The 20096-nt window shown below is 47.5% G+C and overlaps 2 protein-coding genes and 1 pseudogene across 2 annotated transcripts; all 3 read right to left on the bottom strand.

Moving 5' to 3' along the window:
* Positions 1 to 203: 203 nt before the first annotated feature.
* LOC147983651 (BTB/POZ and MATH domain-containing protein 1-like) lies at positions 204 to 881 on the bottom strand. The gene has a single exon (XM_087540813.1). The coding sequence runs from the start codon at positions 879 to 881 to the stop codon at positions 204 to 206; it is 678 nt and encodes a 225-aa protein (XP_087396939.1).
* Positions 882 to 1669: 788 nt separating this feature from the next.
* On the bottom strand, positions 1670 to 4357 carry LOC147983650 (uncharacterized). Its single transcript, XM_087540812.1, has 5 exons — positions 4298 to 4357; positions 4041 to 4214; positions 3608 to 3958; positions 3425 to 3520; positions 1670 to 1942 (listed from the first exon to the last, which is right to left on the bottom strand). Exons 1-5 carry the CDS (start codon positions 4355 to 4357, stop codon positions 1670 to 1672), a joined length of 954 nt encoding a protein of 317 aa, XP_087396938.1.
* A 10681-nt stretch (positions 4358 to 15038) lies between these two features.
* LOC147983649 (uncharacterized) lies at positions 15039 to 18404 on the bottom strand (annotated as a pseudogene).
* Positions 18405 to 20096: the final 1692 nt, after the last annotated feature.

Genomic DNA, 20096 nt, shown 5'->3' with positions numbered 1-20096 from the left:
AGGGTGCTCTTTGTTATTCGGTTATTTATGCATGGGCTGTGTGCTTGTATGGATCAAGAACTTTGCATTAATTTATGACTTGAATACAAGCATACTTCCTAAAAAAAAAGATACGGGTACACATGAAACGAGAAGAAGAAATAGTAAACGTATAACAAGTTTCTCCGAACACGCAAGAGCCAAAAATATTGCGAGAAGCGCATCTATCCACGGATGGAACTACATAGAAACCTAGCAAACGCCTTCCCAGGGCCAAGGGGCCTCGCGTCCTCTTCCTTGATGGCCAACTCCTGGAGGACGGTGACCTTGCACCGGACGGCGAAGCAGTCGTGCTTGAGGAACCTGGAGCCCTCCAGGTCCTCCTTGCTGATGAACGGCCGGAAGCCCCACATCTTGCTCAAGCAAAAGGCGGAGGCGCTCCCGCAAACGCTGCGCGACGGCCACTTTATCAGCGTGCCTCGGTGGTGCACCAGGGTGAACTCATACTCGGCGTGGACGACGCTCTCAGCGGCGGCGGCGGGGGCGGGGGCGTTCTCGGTGGAGGCATCGGGGGCGGGGACGTTGCCGGTGGTGGTGGTGGCATCGGCGGCGGGGGCGTTGTCGGTGGAGGCAAGCTTGAGGAACAGCGAGACGAAGCCGGCGTCCTCCGGGCGCTTCCCATCGAGGTAGCAACAGATCCTCCAGGTGTGGCCTGCTGCCTTGAACGCGCTGGACTCCACGTAGGTGCCGTTGCCGCCGTGCATGGTCTTGAGTCGCGAGTAGCCCTGGACCTTGAGCATGTGGTGCCCGGCGCCGACCGCCGTGGCGACGACGGTGGACACGGAGGACTCCTCAGGTTCATCAGAGGACACGGGCGCGTAGTAGGGCGGACACGACGACATCTCTCCGGCTAGATTGATGATGAAGACGCACTCGACGGCGGCCAACGTATCTTATGATCGATGCGACGAGACTCTACCTGGGTTTGGAAGATTTATATATGCATGCACTGAAACTTCTGGGGTATGACCCTGCCTCTACGTAGAATCGAAACCGGCTTGTATAATATACGTATGACTCTGCCTCTACCTAGGTAGAATTCGAGTAGGTCGAACTTAATTCATGCAAAGCCGGCAAAAGTTTGATATATATTTATCTGCTGACACATCCGGCTATTCAATACTTACAGTAAACCTCCACCCACAATAAAAATATATTCAAACATAATTCATGCAAAGGAGACAAAAGTTTGATATATTTCACATAAATCAGCCGATATTTTGTGCTTTCGATTATAAAACCTAATAAAAGAGTCTAAATTAACTTGTAGCGGACGGTGACCTTGTACGTCTGACCATGATGGCCCATGGCTGATGGCACCTCCATCGTAGGCCGTGTCATCATCGTCGTCGGAGTGGTCCTTCCAACGGCGGAATGTCGCATGGGCATGGCAGCCTACCCGGCCGCCGCCAAATGCTCGCAGAGGAGCCGTTTTGCTACGTCATGCGCCATGCGGAGGGCTGCCTCGGCCAACACTGACCCTGGTCGGGGAGAGCCATGCCCTTGCCCCCGCCGGTGGCAGCAGGGGTATTGTTGAGTGACCACTCCTCCCGATTCCGAAAAGATTTCCGTTGAGGTGGCACTGTCGCCACTTAGATGTCTCCGCGGTGGTCACCGATTGATCGCGGCCCTAGGCCTCCGTGAGGACTGAGGCCGTCACGACGTCAGACTTCGTCAATGCTGCTCGATGCGCCGCATTGCGCTGCTTCCTACGCGCCACCTCCCTGGCTGCCTTCTTCAACACCGAGATGATGCTCCGGGACAAGGGGCCGCCATCGCTGATACCACCGAGTAGAGGAGGCGCCCGCACGACTTCACGATCGCCGAGGGCACTTAGTCCTTCATTGCCTTGCCGCGCCAGACATGGCATGACGGCGATGTCGGCTCCTCCTTCACGTGGCATCTGATTTGGACGCCGTGGTTGCGCGAAGGGAACATCGGCTTCAATTTTTTTTCAAAGTTTCTCACACGCCTAATTTTTTTTAGCATGAGCTTCTTAGATGTCCAAACACCACGAATATTTGCACGAACCTTGCGCACACGAGCATCTTGGATGCCTAAAAATTTCAATTTTTAATTTACTATTCATGTCCGAGTGTCACTACCGGACTCGCGGACTATGCCTACGGCCTAGGGCCGTCGGCATAGGTCCTATGCCGTCGGCATAGATCTATACCTATGGCTGCCGTCGGCATAGACCCGTCGGCGTATATCACGTCAGCGTAGTTTTGTTAGACCGTCGGCGTAGTATAGCCGTTGGCATAGGCGCCTATGTCGACGGCCCGGCATCAGCCGTCGGCATAGTATAGCCGTCGGCACTGTTTTCCGTCTGACGGCAATGGACGGCGCCGTCAAAAGCGCGGGCGAATCATGGAATGGCACGTGGCACCCGTTGGTGCCTCCTGGTGGCAGGTCTATGCCTACGGATCTATGCCGACGGCTTTGCCGTAGGCATAGTTCTGCCACGTGTCGGCCCCTGGTTTCTCCTGGCGGCAGAGATATGCCTACGGCAAAGCCGTCAGCATAGACCGAAAACTATGCCGACAGCTTTGCCGTCAGCATATCTCTGCCACGTGGCACGTCCTGGTATCTCCTGGGCTTATATATGCCGACGGCTTTGCCGTAGGCATAGTTTTTTTATTTTTTTTATTTTCTCTGTTTTCTCTTTTTCAATTCATTTGACAGCATTTCAAAACAGAATAATATAGAATTATGCAGAAATATGACATTTTATCATCTAAACATACTCAAGTTCATCATCATCATCTAACCATACTCAAATTCATCATCATCATCTAAAGATCATCACCGGCGAAAGTTCATGAACATAAAACTAGTGCAAGACATGGAACATAATAAAAGTAGCAACATGAAAGGCATGGCATGACGGCCACATGCATGGAATCATCATGACATCAAACAAGACCACCTCCACCAAAACCACCACCACCAAGACCACCTCCGCCAAAAGCACCACCACCAAGACCACCTCCGCCAAAACCGCCACCGCGACCACCATCACTCTGGAAGATCGGAGTGACTGGGGTCGACGGAGCAGGAGTCGAGCCACCGGTCCCCTACATGTTTGAGAGAAGATTCTAACGGTAAGTATGATATGATAGTGTTGAATGGACGAGAACTAGTTTGTCAGTAGTTAGGCAAATGTACTAACCGGACTATCACTGCCTAGTGCCACCCATTCATCAAACGTGGGCATGTGTGGGGGTTCTCCCGCAGGTGGTGGTGGGGGTCCCATTTGTGGTGGATCCGTGCGGTTACTCCAAGATGCCAACATAGCTTGGATGTTAGTTAAACAAGCAAACTAGAAGGTCAGAAGGAATGAAAGTGCAAAAATTTAGCTTGGTTTTAAGAGGGCAAAACTAACCGCCATCATCTGACGGTTGTAATCATCATTTGCCTTCACTCGTTGCAAGTACTCTCGCACCTCGAGATTCCTATGCTCGACAAAGGCCTTATATGCCTACATAATTTAGGTTGTTTCTAAGTGAGCAATGCTGAAAATGAACTGAGAATGCTAGAGAGAAAAAGATAAAGGGGAAGTACTTACAGCATGCTGGCAGGCTAAGGGAGTCTGTGAACGCCCCATACTCTCTAACTGGCTCGGGTTGGTAGACCGAAGCCGTGTGTACGGGATCGAAGGGGTTATCAAGCCATCGAAACACGGATACCGACCATGTGACTTTCCCTGGATGGCCACCACCGCCGTGTCGTCGATCTGAGACTGGGCGACCTCGGGAACAGGAACATCTGGATGCAACTTCTGATAGTACTGACTGTAAGACTCCAGGTGCTCCTCGGTCTTGCCGTAGTACTGGCTCTCGCCCTCCTTGGGATGACTCCGCTTGCGGGCCATCTTCCACGACTCAATGTCTGAGAGCGGCCTCTTCAACTTGTCCTCCTGCAACGTCAAATAGAAGTTAGCCATACATAAGAACATGACGATAAACAAGAACAAAAATGCATCATGCATATAGATATACCTTCATGGCCTTGAAGCCCCAGTGGTTCCTGTTTCCTTGGCCGTGTGTCCCGTCTTTTCCACGGTTAGCCCGGGCCTTGATGCTCTTGGCAGCAAACTTTGCATCGTCGCCGAGCCACCTATCCACCAAACTCGCCCATCCGTCATGCCTTCCATAGCACCAACGAGGAACAACCTATGCAAATTTTGGAAGCATGACATGTGAGCACGAAACATATAGTTGACTGCTTGAAACAATGATAAGTTAGTAATAGTTACCATCATGAACTGCTCCCTGTTCAAGGTAAGTCGTTGCCTCTGCGCTTGAGTTTTGGTCATCTTTTGTTGCAGGTAGATATGGTAGTACTACGAGACGGCAACCCAGCGCACCTCGTACTGCAACTGACGAGCTTTCTTCTTCGCAGCCGCAAGCAAGACTACGTCGGCTCTGGCCTTGTGCTCGTCAAGAACTCTATAGAGTTGCTGCAATCATGCATAAACCAGAAGCAAACAAGGCATGAGTTGAGTGATTCAATGATAAACTATGAACGAAACTGAAGACAAGTGATTCAGAAGAGAACTTACCCAAAATTTGGTGACCACGGCCTTAGCGGCCGTCCGTACTCCGCGTTGCTGCAAGCCTCGTAGTGGGCCCAGCTCGTGGCCAAAACCCGCAGCTGTGGGTCCCTGTCTGGCCGCGGGCAGAATAGGCCAGGCCAAAACTCCTTCAACAGGACAGTGATAAGGCCGTTCGGTTTACGGCCCTTTCCGCGAAGGATCCAGTTTCTGCAAAAGAATCAAAGGATTGCCATGTGTACAATAAGAAAATGTTGTCATGTGTTGAAAATATGATTGAGAGGCACTTACTCTGTCCCCGCAGGTTCAATGAGCCAATTGTGCGCCTCGATAGAAGGTGGTGTAGGTAGTCCGGCATTACCATGCAGCCACCCCTGCGGAGCACCAGGTGGCACGTCACCCCACAACTCGGGATCAACCTCCCCTCCACCACCCTCCTCGCCCTCCTCCTCACCCTCCTCCTCGACCTCCTCCTCCTCGGCCTCCTCCTCCTCGCCCTCCTCCTCCTCACCATCAGGAACATACTCCTCCTCCTCAGACTCAGAAGGTGCCTCTGTATAGGAGGGCATCGAAGAAGACCCTCCTATTTCGGACGCGGCCTGGAGTTTTTTGCTCCGGTTGCCTATCCCCCCACCGCCTCCTCCTCTAGGGGATCTCCCCCCCACCGCCTCCTCCTCTAGGGTCTCCTCCCCCAACCCCTCCACCTCCTTGTGAGGTGTCATCCTCGCGTAGTCGGGAGGGAACCTTGTGGGCTCGTCCACTCCGAGTAAGTCCTTTGAATTTACTAAGGAAACTGGCGCCGCTGGACTTGCCCATGGTTAGCAAACCTGCATTGAGAAGAGAATAAAGAATTAGTAAGGATATCAAATAAACAAGCATACAGGAAAAACATTAATAACAGAAGAGCACATTAAGCATACTATTGTAATGATCATTAAAAGAACTTACATTTTCTAGAACCCATATGAATCATCACTATTGTAATCTATTTGTGAACCGGTCTCATCATCACTATCACACATATCTTCTTCGTTGTCTGACGGAGGTGGAGGCTCTTCCTCATCGTCAGTGTCTTCATTTAACTTTTCAAGCATAATTATGTCTCTTTGATTCACAACTGCCTCACAATCAATCCGTGTGTCGTCGTCGTTTGGGTCCAGGTCAACATAACCCAAGTCATCATCCTCGTTGTTTCCGACCACGTCATCATGTTCCTCTTGATAGAACACTCCCTCGTATGTCATGGGGTTTATGTTGTAGTAATCATCATCGTTCGGGTCTGGTAGCTTACCATGTGGCGACACCTTGAACACAACTTCCCAACCCTTTAGGTACTCTTTCTGACATGGGTAAGGCAGATAATATACTTGTGTGGCCTGGGTAGCGGCGATAAAGAGATCAGCTCCGGCATAGACGGTTGATGGTTTAACTTCAACTAAACCAACAGAAGGCGTATGTCTCAGACCCTTTTTGGGGTCGAACCATCGGCATTTGAACACAGTGAGACTTAGGTGTTCGCGGCCACGTTTGAATGTAAGCTCGTATATTTTTCCTACCCTTCCGTAGTAATCTACTTTATTATCTCCTTCAGTGAAGACTCCGGTATTTATGGTTTTGGGATCAGGCCGACTGTTCTGGTGCTCCTCTGTATGGAAGCGATACCCATTCACATCATACTTTTGGCATGTCATGACGGCAGGGTCAAAACCCATGGAAACCCATCTCAATTCTTCATCCATTGATTCGGTCGGATCATTTCCCTACAAGTTTAATTGAAATTATAGGGTGCATGAGTTTAATTTAAATAGGTAATAGTGAAGTGTGAAAAATTACTTTCTCCATGAACCACACAATGAAAATTTTCCTTCCATCAGCACCCTTTCGGAGAAGAGCAAGTGCCTCCGCTTCAGTCGGAGGTAGCATTCCCGTCCACTCTTCTTCAACGAATCGACTACAATAAGAAAAGCGGTATAAGAACTAGGCAAAGTGAACATAACGAATTGACTAAAAGAATGGTGCAAAGGTATTACCTCATCCACTCATCCTCAACTTCCTTGATGTTGTGCAAGATATAGAACATGACATCCTCCCACTCATCTCGTGGCATGAGATAAGGTGTCGAGCATCCAGCCCTGCCACCTTGCTCAATGAATAGAGGCAACTTGGGTTTATACTTGGGTTCTTCTGTATTGTATCGAGAAACCTTATTGTGCAACGTGGGAACATGATCCAGATAGTAGGCTGTCCTGAGGTCTGCCACCTCCTCTAGGATAACCGCCTCAGCTATGGAAGCTTCAATCTTAGCATTGTTTCCACATTTCTGTCTCAGATGCTTGTTCTGTCTCTCAGGGCCGTACTGCCAACGATTCTGCACAGGGCCCCCAACAATACCTCGTTCGCGAGGTGCAAAATGAGATGTGTGATCGGAGTAAAGAAGCCTGGCGGGAAGATCTTCTCTAGTTTGCATATCAACTCCGGCGCATTCTTATGCATTTCTTTTATCTTCTTAGGACATACTTCTTTAGCACAAAGCGTGCGGAAGAAATGGCTTAACTCCGCAAGCACACGCCAGACACGCTCGGAAACATAGCCCCGAACCATCACCGGCATAATCCGCTCAATCCATACATGATAGTCATGACTCTTGAGCCCGGTCACTCTGCCCATTAAAAGATTGACCCCCTTACTTATATTCGACGCATAACCATCAGTGAACTTCACGACGTATTTCAGCCACTTGAATGCCTCCATCTTATGATCCTTTTTAAGTACGAAGTCAGCATCTGGCTTGAACCAAGATTTTCGACTGCCTGTGGGAGGCTGCATGTGTAGACGTGGTCTATCACAAATATTCTGTTGATCGACTCTAGCATTAACATTATCCTTTGTCTTATCAGGAATGTTGAGGATCATGTGAAAAAGGGACTCTACGACATTCTTTTCGGTGTGCATCACATCGATGTTGTATGGAAGTTTGAGGTCCTTAAAATAGGGAAGCTGCGTGAAGGGGGTAATGTGAGTCCAGTTGTGCGTCTCACCATATCCTTCAAAACATTTTTTCCCTTTACCTTTTCCTTTGCCCTCGCCCTCATCTTCGCATGTGGCTTTGCCTTTGCCTTTCCCTTCACCGGCAGGCTTAAGAGCTTTCAGTTGAGCAAGCACATCCACACCACAAAAGTTGGAATCTCGTTTACTTCATGGACAACTTTGCCTTTTGTGAAGTTCTTCTTGTCTTCCCTATCAGGATGGTCTGGAGGGAGGAACTGTCGATGCAGGTCAAAGGCAACATACTTGCCACCCTTCTTCAGCCAAATGAAAATCAAGGCCTGCATGCACACTGGGCAAGGCATCTTTCCACTTGTACACCATCCGCAGAACAGGGCATAGCCGGGAAAGTCATGCATGCAATATTGTAGCCAAACTTTCATCAAGAAATTTTTCTGCAGATGCCGGTCGTATGTCAACCTCGGGAAGTACCAAGAATGGTGCAAATCATCCACCAACGGCTGCATAAACACACTCAAATTCTTCCCCGGATATTCAGGCCCCGGAATTATAAGCGACAGGAACATGATCTTGCGTTTTATTATGGCGCCGGGAGGGAGATTGAGTGGAATAACAAATACGGACCAGCAGGTGTATGGATTAGACGACATACCATATCAATTGAACCCATCACCTGTTATAGCAATTCTGACATTCCCAGCCTCGGCTGCTTCCTTCGGTTACTCTATATCGAATGACTTCCATGCTTCACCTTCTGATGGATGTACAATTTTTTTTAGATTGTACATTTTCCCTTCCTTGTGCCACTTCATCATTTTGGCAGACTCCTCGGTGACGAAAAGGCGCTGCAGTATTTTTATAAAATCAAGATACCGAAGAACCTTCACAGGGATTTTTAGCTGCTGCTTCTGACCATGCTTATCGAACACCTCAATATACCGAGAGGAACCGCACTTCCTACAGTACTTGTCATCCGCATACTCATGCCTAAACAAAAGGCAATTCTTTGGAAAAACATGTATTTTCTCATAGTCCATGGAGAGCGCCTTCATGATTTTCTTCATAGCGTACACGGTTTTCGGCAGTTCATGGCCCTCAGGCAGGCTGTTAGCCCATACTCCCAGAAATGCTTCGAAGCAACCTCGGCTATAGCCATACTTAGCCTTGACTGCCATTAGTTGCGAGATGGCATCCAGCACAGACAGCTTGGCACCCTCATAGAGAGGTTTATTTGACGAGGCCAAGATTTCCAGGAAGGCCTTTGCGGTTTCCTCCGGCTCCTCCGGTTCATTGGCTGAATGTGACGGAGGTGTCGGCTGTGCAGCAAAGACATCATCTAGCATGTCTCTAACCCCATCGTCCTCATAACCAGCGACGCGTTCTCATATCACATCCTCTCTACCACGGTCCCGCTAGGCAAAGTTTATGGGCATATTAAAGTTGGGAATAAATCCATGTGTGCGAAGGTGCTTAGTCATCTCACTCTTATCTCTGCGGATACGTCTCTTACATTTGGCACATGGGCATTCTGGCACCACCCTTATTGGACTGCGGAATATCTCTTTCAAAAACACATCAGTTTTCTCGACCCACTCTGTTGTTACTTGATTCCGACGAAAAAACCCACTATACATCCATTGATTATCTGCCATATCTGCTTTATTGGAAGCCACACAACAAAATTAAGGATTCATTTAAATTACTCACATCAATATTTTATTTTTTACAAGCTTGACAAGAAACGACATTTAATCCACCTACATCTCTAATAGGTAAAGATGGGTCCTAATCCCACCCGAGAATGTGTAGATTGAGTACGTTGTCCATGCTCTACCCCATTCCGAGACAAAATTTCGGCAGCACCTCCCCGCTGTTCTCCAAATACACGTCTCAGCAAAATGCTGAGAGAATGTGCATCCAGAGAACAACAGGAAGGCGCCGCCGAAATCCTGTCTCGGAACGGGGTAGAGCATGAACAACGTACCCAATCTACACACACTAGTGCAGAACCGGGCAATAGCACCGGTTCGTAAGGCCCTTTAGTGTCGGTTCCATAACCGGCACTAAAGTGTGGTCACTAAAGGCCCCCCTTTAGTACCGGTTCAGCACGAACCGGTGCTAAAGGGCAACCACGTGGCACGAGCCAGCTCCGGGGGCCGGGAGCCCTTTAGTACCGGTTGGTAACACCAACCGGTACTAAAATGTTTGGGGGGTTTTTGGTTTTATGATTTCTTTTTCATTTAATTTTGTGTTTTCCATTTTAATTCTTTTTCGTTTGCTGGTATTTTACGATAATACACATTGTACACGTTATGCATATATATATATGTAAATAGAATTTCTAGTAGAACCAATCATATATATATCATCAATGTCTCACAAGCCACCATATTAATTCACACATACACACATGTATAGCTATATACAATTTCTCCTACATATGCATGTTGCCTTCGCAGCCAGTGGCATTATCCTAATTAGTGCCTTCGGAGCACGATGACAATTGGAAGTGGTTCATGACCTGGTCGATGGGGGCGGTAGCGGGTAATAGTATTCTCCCTTCGGATTTATGACCTGGTCGAGCAAAAATCCCGCTATTTCCTCTTGAAGTGCTTCTACGCGCTCCATTTCTAGGAGCTTGTCCCGCACCTCTTTGAACTGTTAAGAAGGAGATCAATATGCATGTGTATTAGTTGTGTGACTAGATATTGATAATGGTGTAAAAATTGTGAATAGTGTTCTGACAAGCGTACCCATTCCTGTCTTTGAGATCTGCTCCTTTCGGACGCCATCATGCGAATGTTCTCGCAAATGCAGAATGCACACAGATCAGTCCCCTGCGCCTGCTTCAGGGCCTTTATTACGAGAATGGAATTTAATTTGATCAGATAATAATTAATCAAGCATGATAATTAAAGAGATGGCAGCTAGCTAGCTAGCTAGTACTACTTAATTACTTACCTTGGGTCGAAACCATTTCAGCTGTCGTTTCCATCCGTCTTCCGTGACGCTGATGAACCTTGCCCAAGCCCTGCCCGCCGACAAAGAAAATGAATAAAGGGGTTATTAAATAGTTCATATCATGAAATGATGAACTAAATAGGCCGAGATATATAGTTAATAATTATTGAAATTACCTGTTGACTATCCCAAACAAGATGTTATAGTCACTATTTGCTTTGAGTAGTGAGTCCAGTATTTGAACTGTTTCGGCGACAACTTTAATGATACACAAGATCCAGTGAAATCTGCATGCACACACGTTTGCATATCTTAATTAAGCGGGCATATGTAAGCAAAAACATGTAGCTAGCTAGTAGGCAAAAACAGAGAATTTGTAGTACAAGAAAGTGTGACTCACTGGAAGTTGTAAGGAAGTAGTATATCTTCATTGTATTTGAGGCGCTTCAAGAACTCTAGCATGCTGTCCTCTACCTGCTTTTCATGATGCTTGTTTATTTTCGATGTGTATTCATTAACGGTGTTTGGGTCAATGGACCCAATGCCATAGCGTCCACCTTTTCTCATTTCATACATCTTCATCTTGCATAATACCACAGAAAAGAATATAGTGAGGATAATTACAGGTAATGATTGATCAAAAGGATCATTACAGCTAGCTTGAGACTTAAATTACAGAAAGAAATCACTTACAGACAATAGCAACTGACGATAGATTTGTCGAGTGCGTCTTGATTGTATAACTGAAACATTTCAGAATACTCAACGGTCACAGGTTTCTCATGGTAGTAATGATCCTTCTTGACTTGCACCATGAGGGACTCTCGATCGGATCTCTTGGTAATGTCCATGTACCATTGATGCAATTCATACATTCTCGTTGGGAGCTTCTTGACCTCTTCTGGCTTGACCAAAGATTGGCCCCGGGCATATTTCCGTTTTATTTCCTCCTCTGTAAGCACAGGCATGTCCTCAATCTCGAGGAGTTGTCCAACAGTGATGTTGAGAGTTTCAGCCTGCATTATATGCTCCTGGGTTATTACCACATCGCCCACCTCGGGAACGTAAACTGTTTGCCCACAATAATATTGGGCGCGTGTATTGTCATGTGTTGTTCGCGGCACAACAAGCGGGGGGATCGATTGCGCCGCTTGTTCTCCCAGCTGGGCAACGGTTTCCCGCATTTTTTGACAGCTGCTTGTTGTGTGCTCGAGCTCGAGCTCGCCTCCTTCTGTAGACGTTGTCGATGTAACTTCCTGATGTGGCGCTCATAGTCTGTGTCAATAGGCTTAGGAGCTGGTGGTTGAGCCATACGAATGAAGTGGTCAACTACTTCCACAGGCACTTTCTCCCATGGCGGCGGTGGTGGTTTCGGTCCAAAATGGGCGTCGACTTCTGCCCGCACTATGGCATTGGTTTGCTCCTCGGTCCTGTCGTAAGCCCTCTCAGGAAGAGGAGTACTGAGGTTTGGACCATATTTGTATCGCTTGCCTCCGCCTGTACTTCCTGTACTATGACCTCGACTCGTACCGCTACGCACCATAGCTGCGGGGTGTCTCTTCTGCGATTGCTGAGGCGGCGGAGACGGCTGACGGGGCTGAGTTGGACGAGGAGGAGTGGCCTGAAGCTGTGCCGGACTTGCAGTGGCCTGAGGTTGTGCCGGACATGGAGGAGGAGTGGACGTCTGACGCTGTGTCGGACTTGGAGGAGGAGTGGCCTGACACTTTGCCGGAATTGGACGAGGAGGAGTGGCCTCACGCGTTGGTGGACTTGGAGGAGCGGGAGTCTGCTGACTCGGTGGCGGACTTCGATGAGGAGTCGGGTGACGCGGTGTCGGTGGCCTTCGAAAGATGATGCAATCCTTTCTCTATAGGATGAAACGATGTTTGGCATCTCCGAGTGTGTGCTCCTCGTCACCTCCAGGAATGTCAAGCTCTAGCCCCGAATATTGGTCCACCACCTCATCAACCATGACACGAGCATAGCCTGCTGGAATCGGGTTGCAATGGAAGGTTGCATCGGGGGAATTTGTATAAGCAACGCCGTCCGCCACCTTCAAGGATATGTTCTTAATTTTGAAGTGTAGCTCGCAGTTAGTGTTCTCCGTGGTGTTATCCACGGGGTATCTATCCAGCATTGCGTCAAACGGGGCGGAACCCACGTTGCTTCTCGGCATGGATGGGGCGGTGGTATCCAATGCTGGATCATCCGCTAGCTGCTGCAGCTGCTGAGACCCCCTTTGCTGGCTAAGTGAGTCGATCTGCTCCTGCTGCCGCAGGAATTTGATTGCCAAGTCCGCGTGCGCTGATTCTAGGCCTTGAAGGCGTTCATAGTCGAGCTTCCTCTGCTCCTCCTCCATCTTCCTCTTCTTCTCCTCCGCAATCTTCTTTCTCGCACGGGTTCTATAGTCGGCGTTCCAGTCCGAAAACCCCTCATACCACGGAATAGCGCCCATGCCTCGTGTTCTTCCCGGGTGTTCAGGATTTCCCAGGGCACGCGTAAGCTCTTCGTTCTCTCTGTTGGGCTCGAACAACCCGGATCGAGCCTCTTCTATTGCAACAAGTAGCTTATCTTCGGCTCCGTCCAGACATGCCTTCTTGGAAACTTTGCCGGTCTTCGGGTCCAACTCCCCCCCATGCGCATAGAACCAAGTCCTGCACCTGGGGGGGGCAAGCTCAATGTTTCTGGAGTGACACTTGCATCCAGCATCTCTTTCTCAGACTTATCCCACTTAGGCATTCCCACCGCATAGCCACCTGGCCCCAGCTTATGGAACTTATCCTTTTTTGCGGCATTGGCCTTGTTTATTCTTGACCGTTCCTTAGATAATTCTGAATCCTTGAATTTCACGAAATCGTCCCAATGAGCACTTTGATTCACTAGTGTTCCCTCGAATACTGGAGTCTTCCTTCCTCCCTTGACGTACTTGTCCCATTCACGATTCTTGTGGTTCTTGAATGCAACCGCCATCTTCCTAAGAGCAGCGTCCTTGACTTTCTGCACATCTGCTTCTGTGAAATGATCTGGTAGGGTGAAATGTTCCATGAGAGTATCCCAAAGCAGACTTTTTTGTCTGTCGTCGACAAAAGTAAGATCTGGACGTGGCTTTGCTGGCTCTCTCCATTCTTGAAGGGAGATCGGGAGTTGGTCCTTCACAAGAACTCCGCACTGACGAACGAACTTGTCCGCAATCATACATGCATTCATACATATATACTAGTGAAAAAAATTCCATAATAATTAAACACTAATTATATCCATCTAACATGCATTCATACATATATACTAGTGAAAAAATAATAATCTAAAAAATCTAAACTAATTAAACATACAAAATACGTATATACTAATATATACATGCATTAATTCATACATATGTACGTGTGTGTGTGTGTGTTCATCATGCTTGTGTGTGTGTGTGTATGGGCTCGGGGAGGGGCAGCGCACATGGTGGCCGCCGGGGGCGAGGGAGAGGGGTTAGAGGGGGAGAGCTCACAGCGGGGCGACGGCGACGGCGAGGTGACGACCGGGGGCGGCGACGGGCCGGGGCGTGACACGGGGACGGCGCGACGGGGACGGGCCCGGGGCGGCGACGGAGACGAGGGCGGCGACAGGGACGGGGGTGGCGACAGCGACGGTGTCGATCGATCGGGGCGCGCGGGCGGTGCTTCAATGGGGAAACAGAGGAAGAAACAGAGGGAGAATGAAATTTTCGTAAGTGTTGTATATATAGAAGGCACCTTTAGTACCGGTTGGAGCCACCAACCGGTACTAAAGGCCTATTTTGGCCAGGCCAAGCGGCGGGAACCGCACCCCCTTTAGTACCGGTTGGTGGCTCCAACTGGTACTAAAGGCCCCCCTTTAGTACCGGTTGGTGCCATGAACCGGTACTAAAGAGGGTGCACTGAGGCAGGTGCGGTGCGCAAGTTTAGTCCCACCTCGCTAGCCGAGGGGCGAACACACTGGTTTATAAACCCCCGTGCGGTAGCTCTCTCGAGCTCCTCCCCAAAGCAGGCCTACTGGGCCTACATGTTCTGTGCTGCCCTGTTGGCCTACTGGGCCTTTGCAGGCCTGCATCCTGGCCCAACAACAGGTTGGGTTTCTAGTCGTATGCAGGCCGCTCTGGCCTAGTAGGCGGGCTTTTTTTTTGCTTTATTTATTTTGAGTTGTTTTTTTTGTGTATTTAGAGTTTCTTTGTGAATATTTTTGCTTTAGGTACAAAAAATTACAAACTTTCTGTTAGTGCCCGTAGTTTTCAAATTTGAATAGTTTAAATTTTGAATTATTTGAAATTAGTGTGAATCACTAGTTTGTGAATAACTTAACTTTAAAAATCAGTAAAGGCATGAAAGAATTTGTTTGTACATAAAATTTCTTCGCGTTTCAAATGTCAAAACACATAATTAACTACCCTAACTATTACAGAGATTCCCTTCTGGGTGTGAAACACAGAAGAAAGTGGTGATAGTGAAGCCGATCACATCCCAGATCTTTGGGTGTGAAACTTTTTCTTCGCGTGTGTCCCTTTGCGCCGTAACCATGGAAAATCTTCATCATTTAACGGGATCCTCGGGTCAATATTCACTGTGAATGGAGCAATTTCATCAAACTTTTCATAATCTTCTGACTTGTCTGTCTTGTCATCCACTCCCATGATGTTTCTCTTCCCAGAAAGAACTATGTGCCGCTTTGGCTCATCGTACGATGCATTCGCTTCCTTATCTTTTCTTTTTCTTGGCTTGGTAGACATGTCCTTCACATAGAAAACCTGTGCCACATCATTGACTAGGACGAATGGTTCGTCTGCATACGCAAGATTGTTGAGATCCACTGTTGTCATTCCGTACTGCGGGTCTTCCGTTACCCCGCCTTGTGTCATATTGACCCATTTGCACCGAAACAAAGGGACCTTCAAACCACGTCGATAGTCAAGTTCCCATATGTCCTGTATATAACCATAATATGTTTCCTTTTCTGTCTTGGTTTCTGCATCAAAGCGGACACCACTGTTTTGGTTGGTGCTCTTCTTATCTTGGGCGATCGTGTAAAATGTATTACCATTTATCTCGTACCCTTTGAAAGTCATTATATTCGAAGATGGTAACTGGGATAGCAAGTACAGGTCATCTTCAATAGAGGTGTCATGCATGGTACGTGTCTGCAACCAGCTGGCGGAACTCCTGGTTTGTTCACGTGTAATCCAGTCATCAGACCGCTCCGGGTGTTTGGAGCGTAGCAAATTCTTGTGTTCATCCATATACGGAGCAACCAAGGCAGAATTCTGTAGAACTATGTAGTGTGCTTCAGTGAGAGAATGTCCGTCCATACATATTATTTGTTCCCCTGCTAGCGTGCCTTTTCCATCCAGTCTGCCCTTATGCCGCGATTCAGGAACACCAATCGGCTTAAGGTCAGGAATAAACTCAATACAAAACTCAATGACCTCCTCATTTTGATGGCCCTTGGAGATGCTTCCTTCTGGCCTAGCACGGTTATGAACATATTTCTTTAAGACTCCCATGAACCTCTCAAAGGGGAACATATTGTGTAGAAATACAGGACCCAAAACGTTAATCTCTTCGCATAGGTGAACTAGGACGTGCGTCATGATGTTGAACAAGGATGGTGGGAACACCAACTCGAAACTGACAAGACATTGCAGCAAATCATTCTCTAACCTTGGTATGATTTCTGGATCGATTACCTTCTGAGAGATTGCATTGAGAAATGCACATAGCTTCACAGTGGCTAATCGAACGTTTTTCGGTAGAAGCCCCCTCAATGCAACCGGAAGCAGTTGCGTCATAATCACGTGGCAGTCATGAGACTTTAGGTTCTGGAATTTTTTCTCTGCCATGTTTATTATTCCCTTTATATTCGACAAGAAGCCAGATGGTACCTTAATACTGAGCAGGCATTCAAAGAAGATTTCCTTCTTTTCTTTGGTAAGAGCGTAGCTTGCATGACCCTGATGTATGCCGTCTTTTCCGTGCATACGTTGCTGGTCCTCTCGTGCCTCAGGTGTATCTTTTGTCTTCCCATACACGCCCAAGAAGCCAAGCAGGGTCACACAAAGATTCTTCATCACGTGCATCACGTCGATTGCGGAGCGGACCTCTAGGTCTTTCCAATAGGGCAGGTCCCAAAATATAGATTTCTTCTTCCACATGGGTGCGCGTCCGTCAGCGTCATTTGGAACAGGTTGTCCACCAGGACCCTTTCCAAAGACCACCTTCAAATCCTTGACCATATCATGTACATCAGTACCAGTACGTTGGCGAGGCTTCGTCCGGTGATCCGCCTCACCTTTGAAATGCTTGCCTTTCTTTCTTACGGGATGCCTGCTCGGAAGAAATCGACGATGTCCCAGGTACACATTCTTCTTACAATTAGCCAAATATATACTGTCGGTATCGTCCAAACAGTGCGTGCATGCGCGGTATCCCTTGTTTGTCTGTCCTGAAAGGTTACTGAGAGCAGGTCAATCATTGATGGTCACGAACAGCAATGCCTTCAGGTCAAATTCTTCCCCCATGTGCTCATCCCATGCACGTACACCTGTTCCATTCCACAGTTGTAAGAGTTCTTCAACTAATGGCCTTAGGTACACATCAATGTCGTTGCCGGGTTGCTTAGAGCCTTGGATGAGCACTGGCATCATAATGAACTCCCGCTTCATGCACAACCAAGGAGGAAGGTTATACAAACATAGAGTCACAGGCCAGGTGCTATGGTTGCTGCTCTGCTCCCCAAAAGGATTAATGCCATCTGCGCTTAGACCAAACCATACGCTCCCTGCGTCATCTGCAAACTCCTTCCCATACTTTCTTTCGATTTTTCTCCACTGCGATCCGTCAGCGGGTACTCTCAACTTTCCGTCTTTCTTACGGTTTTCTCTGTGCCATCGCATCGCCTTGGCATGCTCTTTGTTTTGGAACAAACGTTTCAACCGTGGTATTATAGGAGCATACCACATCACCTTGGCAGGAATCTTCTTCCTGGGGCGCTCGCCCTCGACATTACCAGGGTCATCGCGGCTGATCTTATAGCGCAATGCACCACATACCGGGCAAGCGTTCAAATCCTCGTACTCACCGCGGCAGAGGACGCAATCATTAGGGCATGCATGTATCTTCTGCACCTCTAACCCTAGAGGGCAGACAACCTTCTTTGCTTCGTACGTACTCTCGGGCAATTCGTTGTCCTTTGGAAGCATATCCTTTACCATTACCAGCAACTTTCCAAATCCCTTGTCAGATACACCATTCTCTGCCTTCCATTGCAGCAATTCCAGTGTGGTGCCCAGCTTTTTCTTGTCACCTACGCAATTCGGGTACAACAATTTTTTGTGATCCTCTAACATGCGCTGCAACTTCTTCTTCTCCAAATCACTTGCACAGTTTCTCTTTGCATCGGCAATGGCCCGACCTACATCATCAACGGGCTCATCTGATGCCTCTTCTTTAGCTTCTTCCCGCATTGCCGGCTCAGCTTCTTCCCGCATTACCGGCTCAGCTTCTTCCCCCATTGTTGTATCATCGTATTCAGGGAACCCATGGCCAGGATAGCTGTCGTCGTCCTCTTCTTCTTCATTGTCTTCCATCATAATCCCTCTTTCTCCGTGCTTGGTCCAAACATTATAGTGGGGCATGAGACCGGACTTAAACAGGTGGATGTGAATGGTTCTTGACGTAGAGTAATTGTGACCATTCTTACAGCAAGCACATGGACAAGGCATAAAACCATCCGCCCGCTTGTTTGCCTCAGTCGCAAGCAAAAAAGTATGCACGCCCTCAACGAACTGGGGAGAGCATCGGTCATCGTACATCCATTGCCGGCTCATCTTCATTACACAACACCGAATAGACCAAATTAATACAAGTTCATACATAAAGTTCATACAACACTTAAATGCAACAAACAAATAACTCTCTAGCTAAAGCATTTAAATGCAACAACAAATACGATCAAGATCGCAACTAAGGTAACAATGGATCCAACAGCATAATGATACCAAGCCTCACTATCGATGGCATATTTTCTAATCTTTCTAATCTTCAAGCGCATTTTCTCCATCTTGATCTTGTGATCATCGACGACATCGGCAACATGCAACTCCAATTCCATCTTCTCCCCCTCAATTCTTTTCAATTTTTCTTTCAAGTACTCATTTTCTCTTTCAACTAAATTTAACCTCTCGACAATAGGGTCGGTTGGAATTTCCGGTTCACATACCTCCTAGAAAAAATTTCTATGTCAACTTGATGGGCATAATTTGTCATAAACACGAAATGCAACTAGTTTTAAAAGAGAATATATATATACCACATCCGAATCATAACAAGGACAAGGGCCGACGGGGACGGATATCAAAACCATGGCACTATATGTATAACAAACAACGTATGGGTAAGATAATTATATGAGTAACTATATATCCAAATCACACAAACATCAATTTTTATATAAATTTTCATGAACAAGAGGCTCACCACAAGGTGGTGCTGGCGACGGGACGGTGCGGGCGATCGACGGTGGTTATGACGGATGCAAACTAAGTGTTATTGTTAACCTCAAATTGCATATAAATCAAATACTAGCACATATATATATATATCCTCCCAAATTACTAAACTCACAAATTAATCACTATATAAAGCATTGCAAGAGCTAATCTAGCAATGAGAGATGAAAGGACAAAGTTGCTAACCTTTGTGATCATTTGAATGGATGGGGGCCTTCAAATCTTGACAAATTTTGGGAAAAATGTGTGATGAGCTTGAGAGGAAGAGGGAAAGAACAGAGAGGAGAGGGGAAAGGTGAAGAACAGAGCGAGCTCGGGTGGAGGAAGGGTTTATGTAGGACGACCTTTAGTACCGGTTCGTGCCAAGAACCGGTACTAAAGGGGCTGGAGGGGCCCCAGTCTGACAACATCCTGCCACCACTCTCATTAGTACCGGTTCGTGGCACGAATCGGTGCTAAAGGTTCGCCACGAACCGGTACTAATGAAAGTGGCCCGGCTAGCTGTTGGAACCGGCACTAATGTATACATTAGTGCCAGCTCAAATACAAACCGGCACTAATGTGCTTCACGTTTGACCCTTCTTCTACTAGTGACATCCTCGGGCTGTCCGTGGAAAGCGCTGGACAATCCGAAAGAGCTGCGGTGATAAATATGCAATTGAATGCATATTTATCGATGCAACCCTTTCGGACGGGAGACCTAGGTTACGCGACTTGATGTGAAAATTTAATCTAGTGACATGGAAAAAAGTGGGCAAGGTCATGGAATTGTTGCTCACCCTCCGATGTAGTCGATCAAAGGAGAGGGATGATCGTGGACCAACACCTCCAACGTCGACGATCACTCCACGAAGATGGAACACCACAAATCATGTTAATTACACCGAGTGAAAAAAAATTAGGTCATCACCTCACATTAAGCATTGACACAACATTATGAATGAACATGAAACAACATGTCAAATTGTAAAAAAAAGCTTCATTAAGTATTTTAGAAACCAAGTGCCTCGA

Source organism: Triticum urartu, chromosome 2A, assembly GCF_056163025.1.
Source record: "Triticum urartu cultivar PI428250 chromosome 2A, HENAU_Tu73, whole genome shotgun sequence".
Classification (NCBI taxonomy): domain Eukaryota; kingdom Viridiplantae; phylum Streptophyta; class Magnoliopsida; order Poales; family Poaceae; genus Triticum; species Triticum urartu.
The sequence above is the reverse complement of the archived record's forward strand: the minus strand, read 5'-3'. Positions and strand labels throughout refer to the sequence as shown.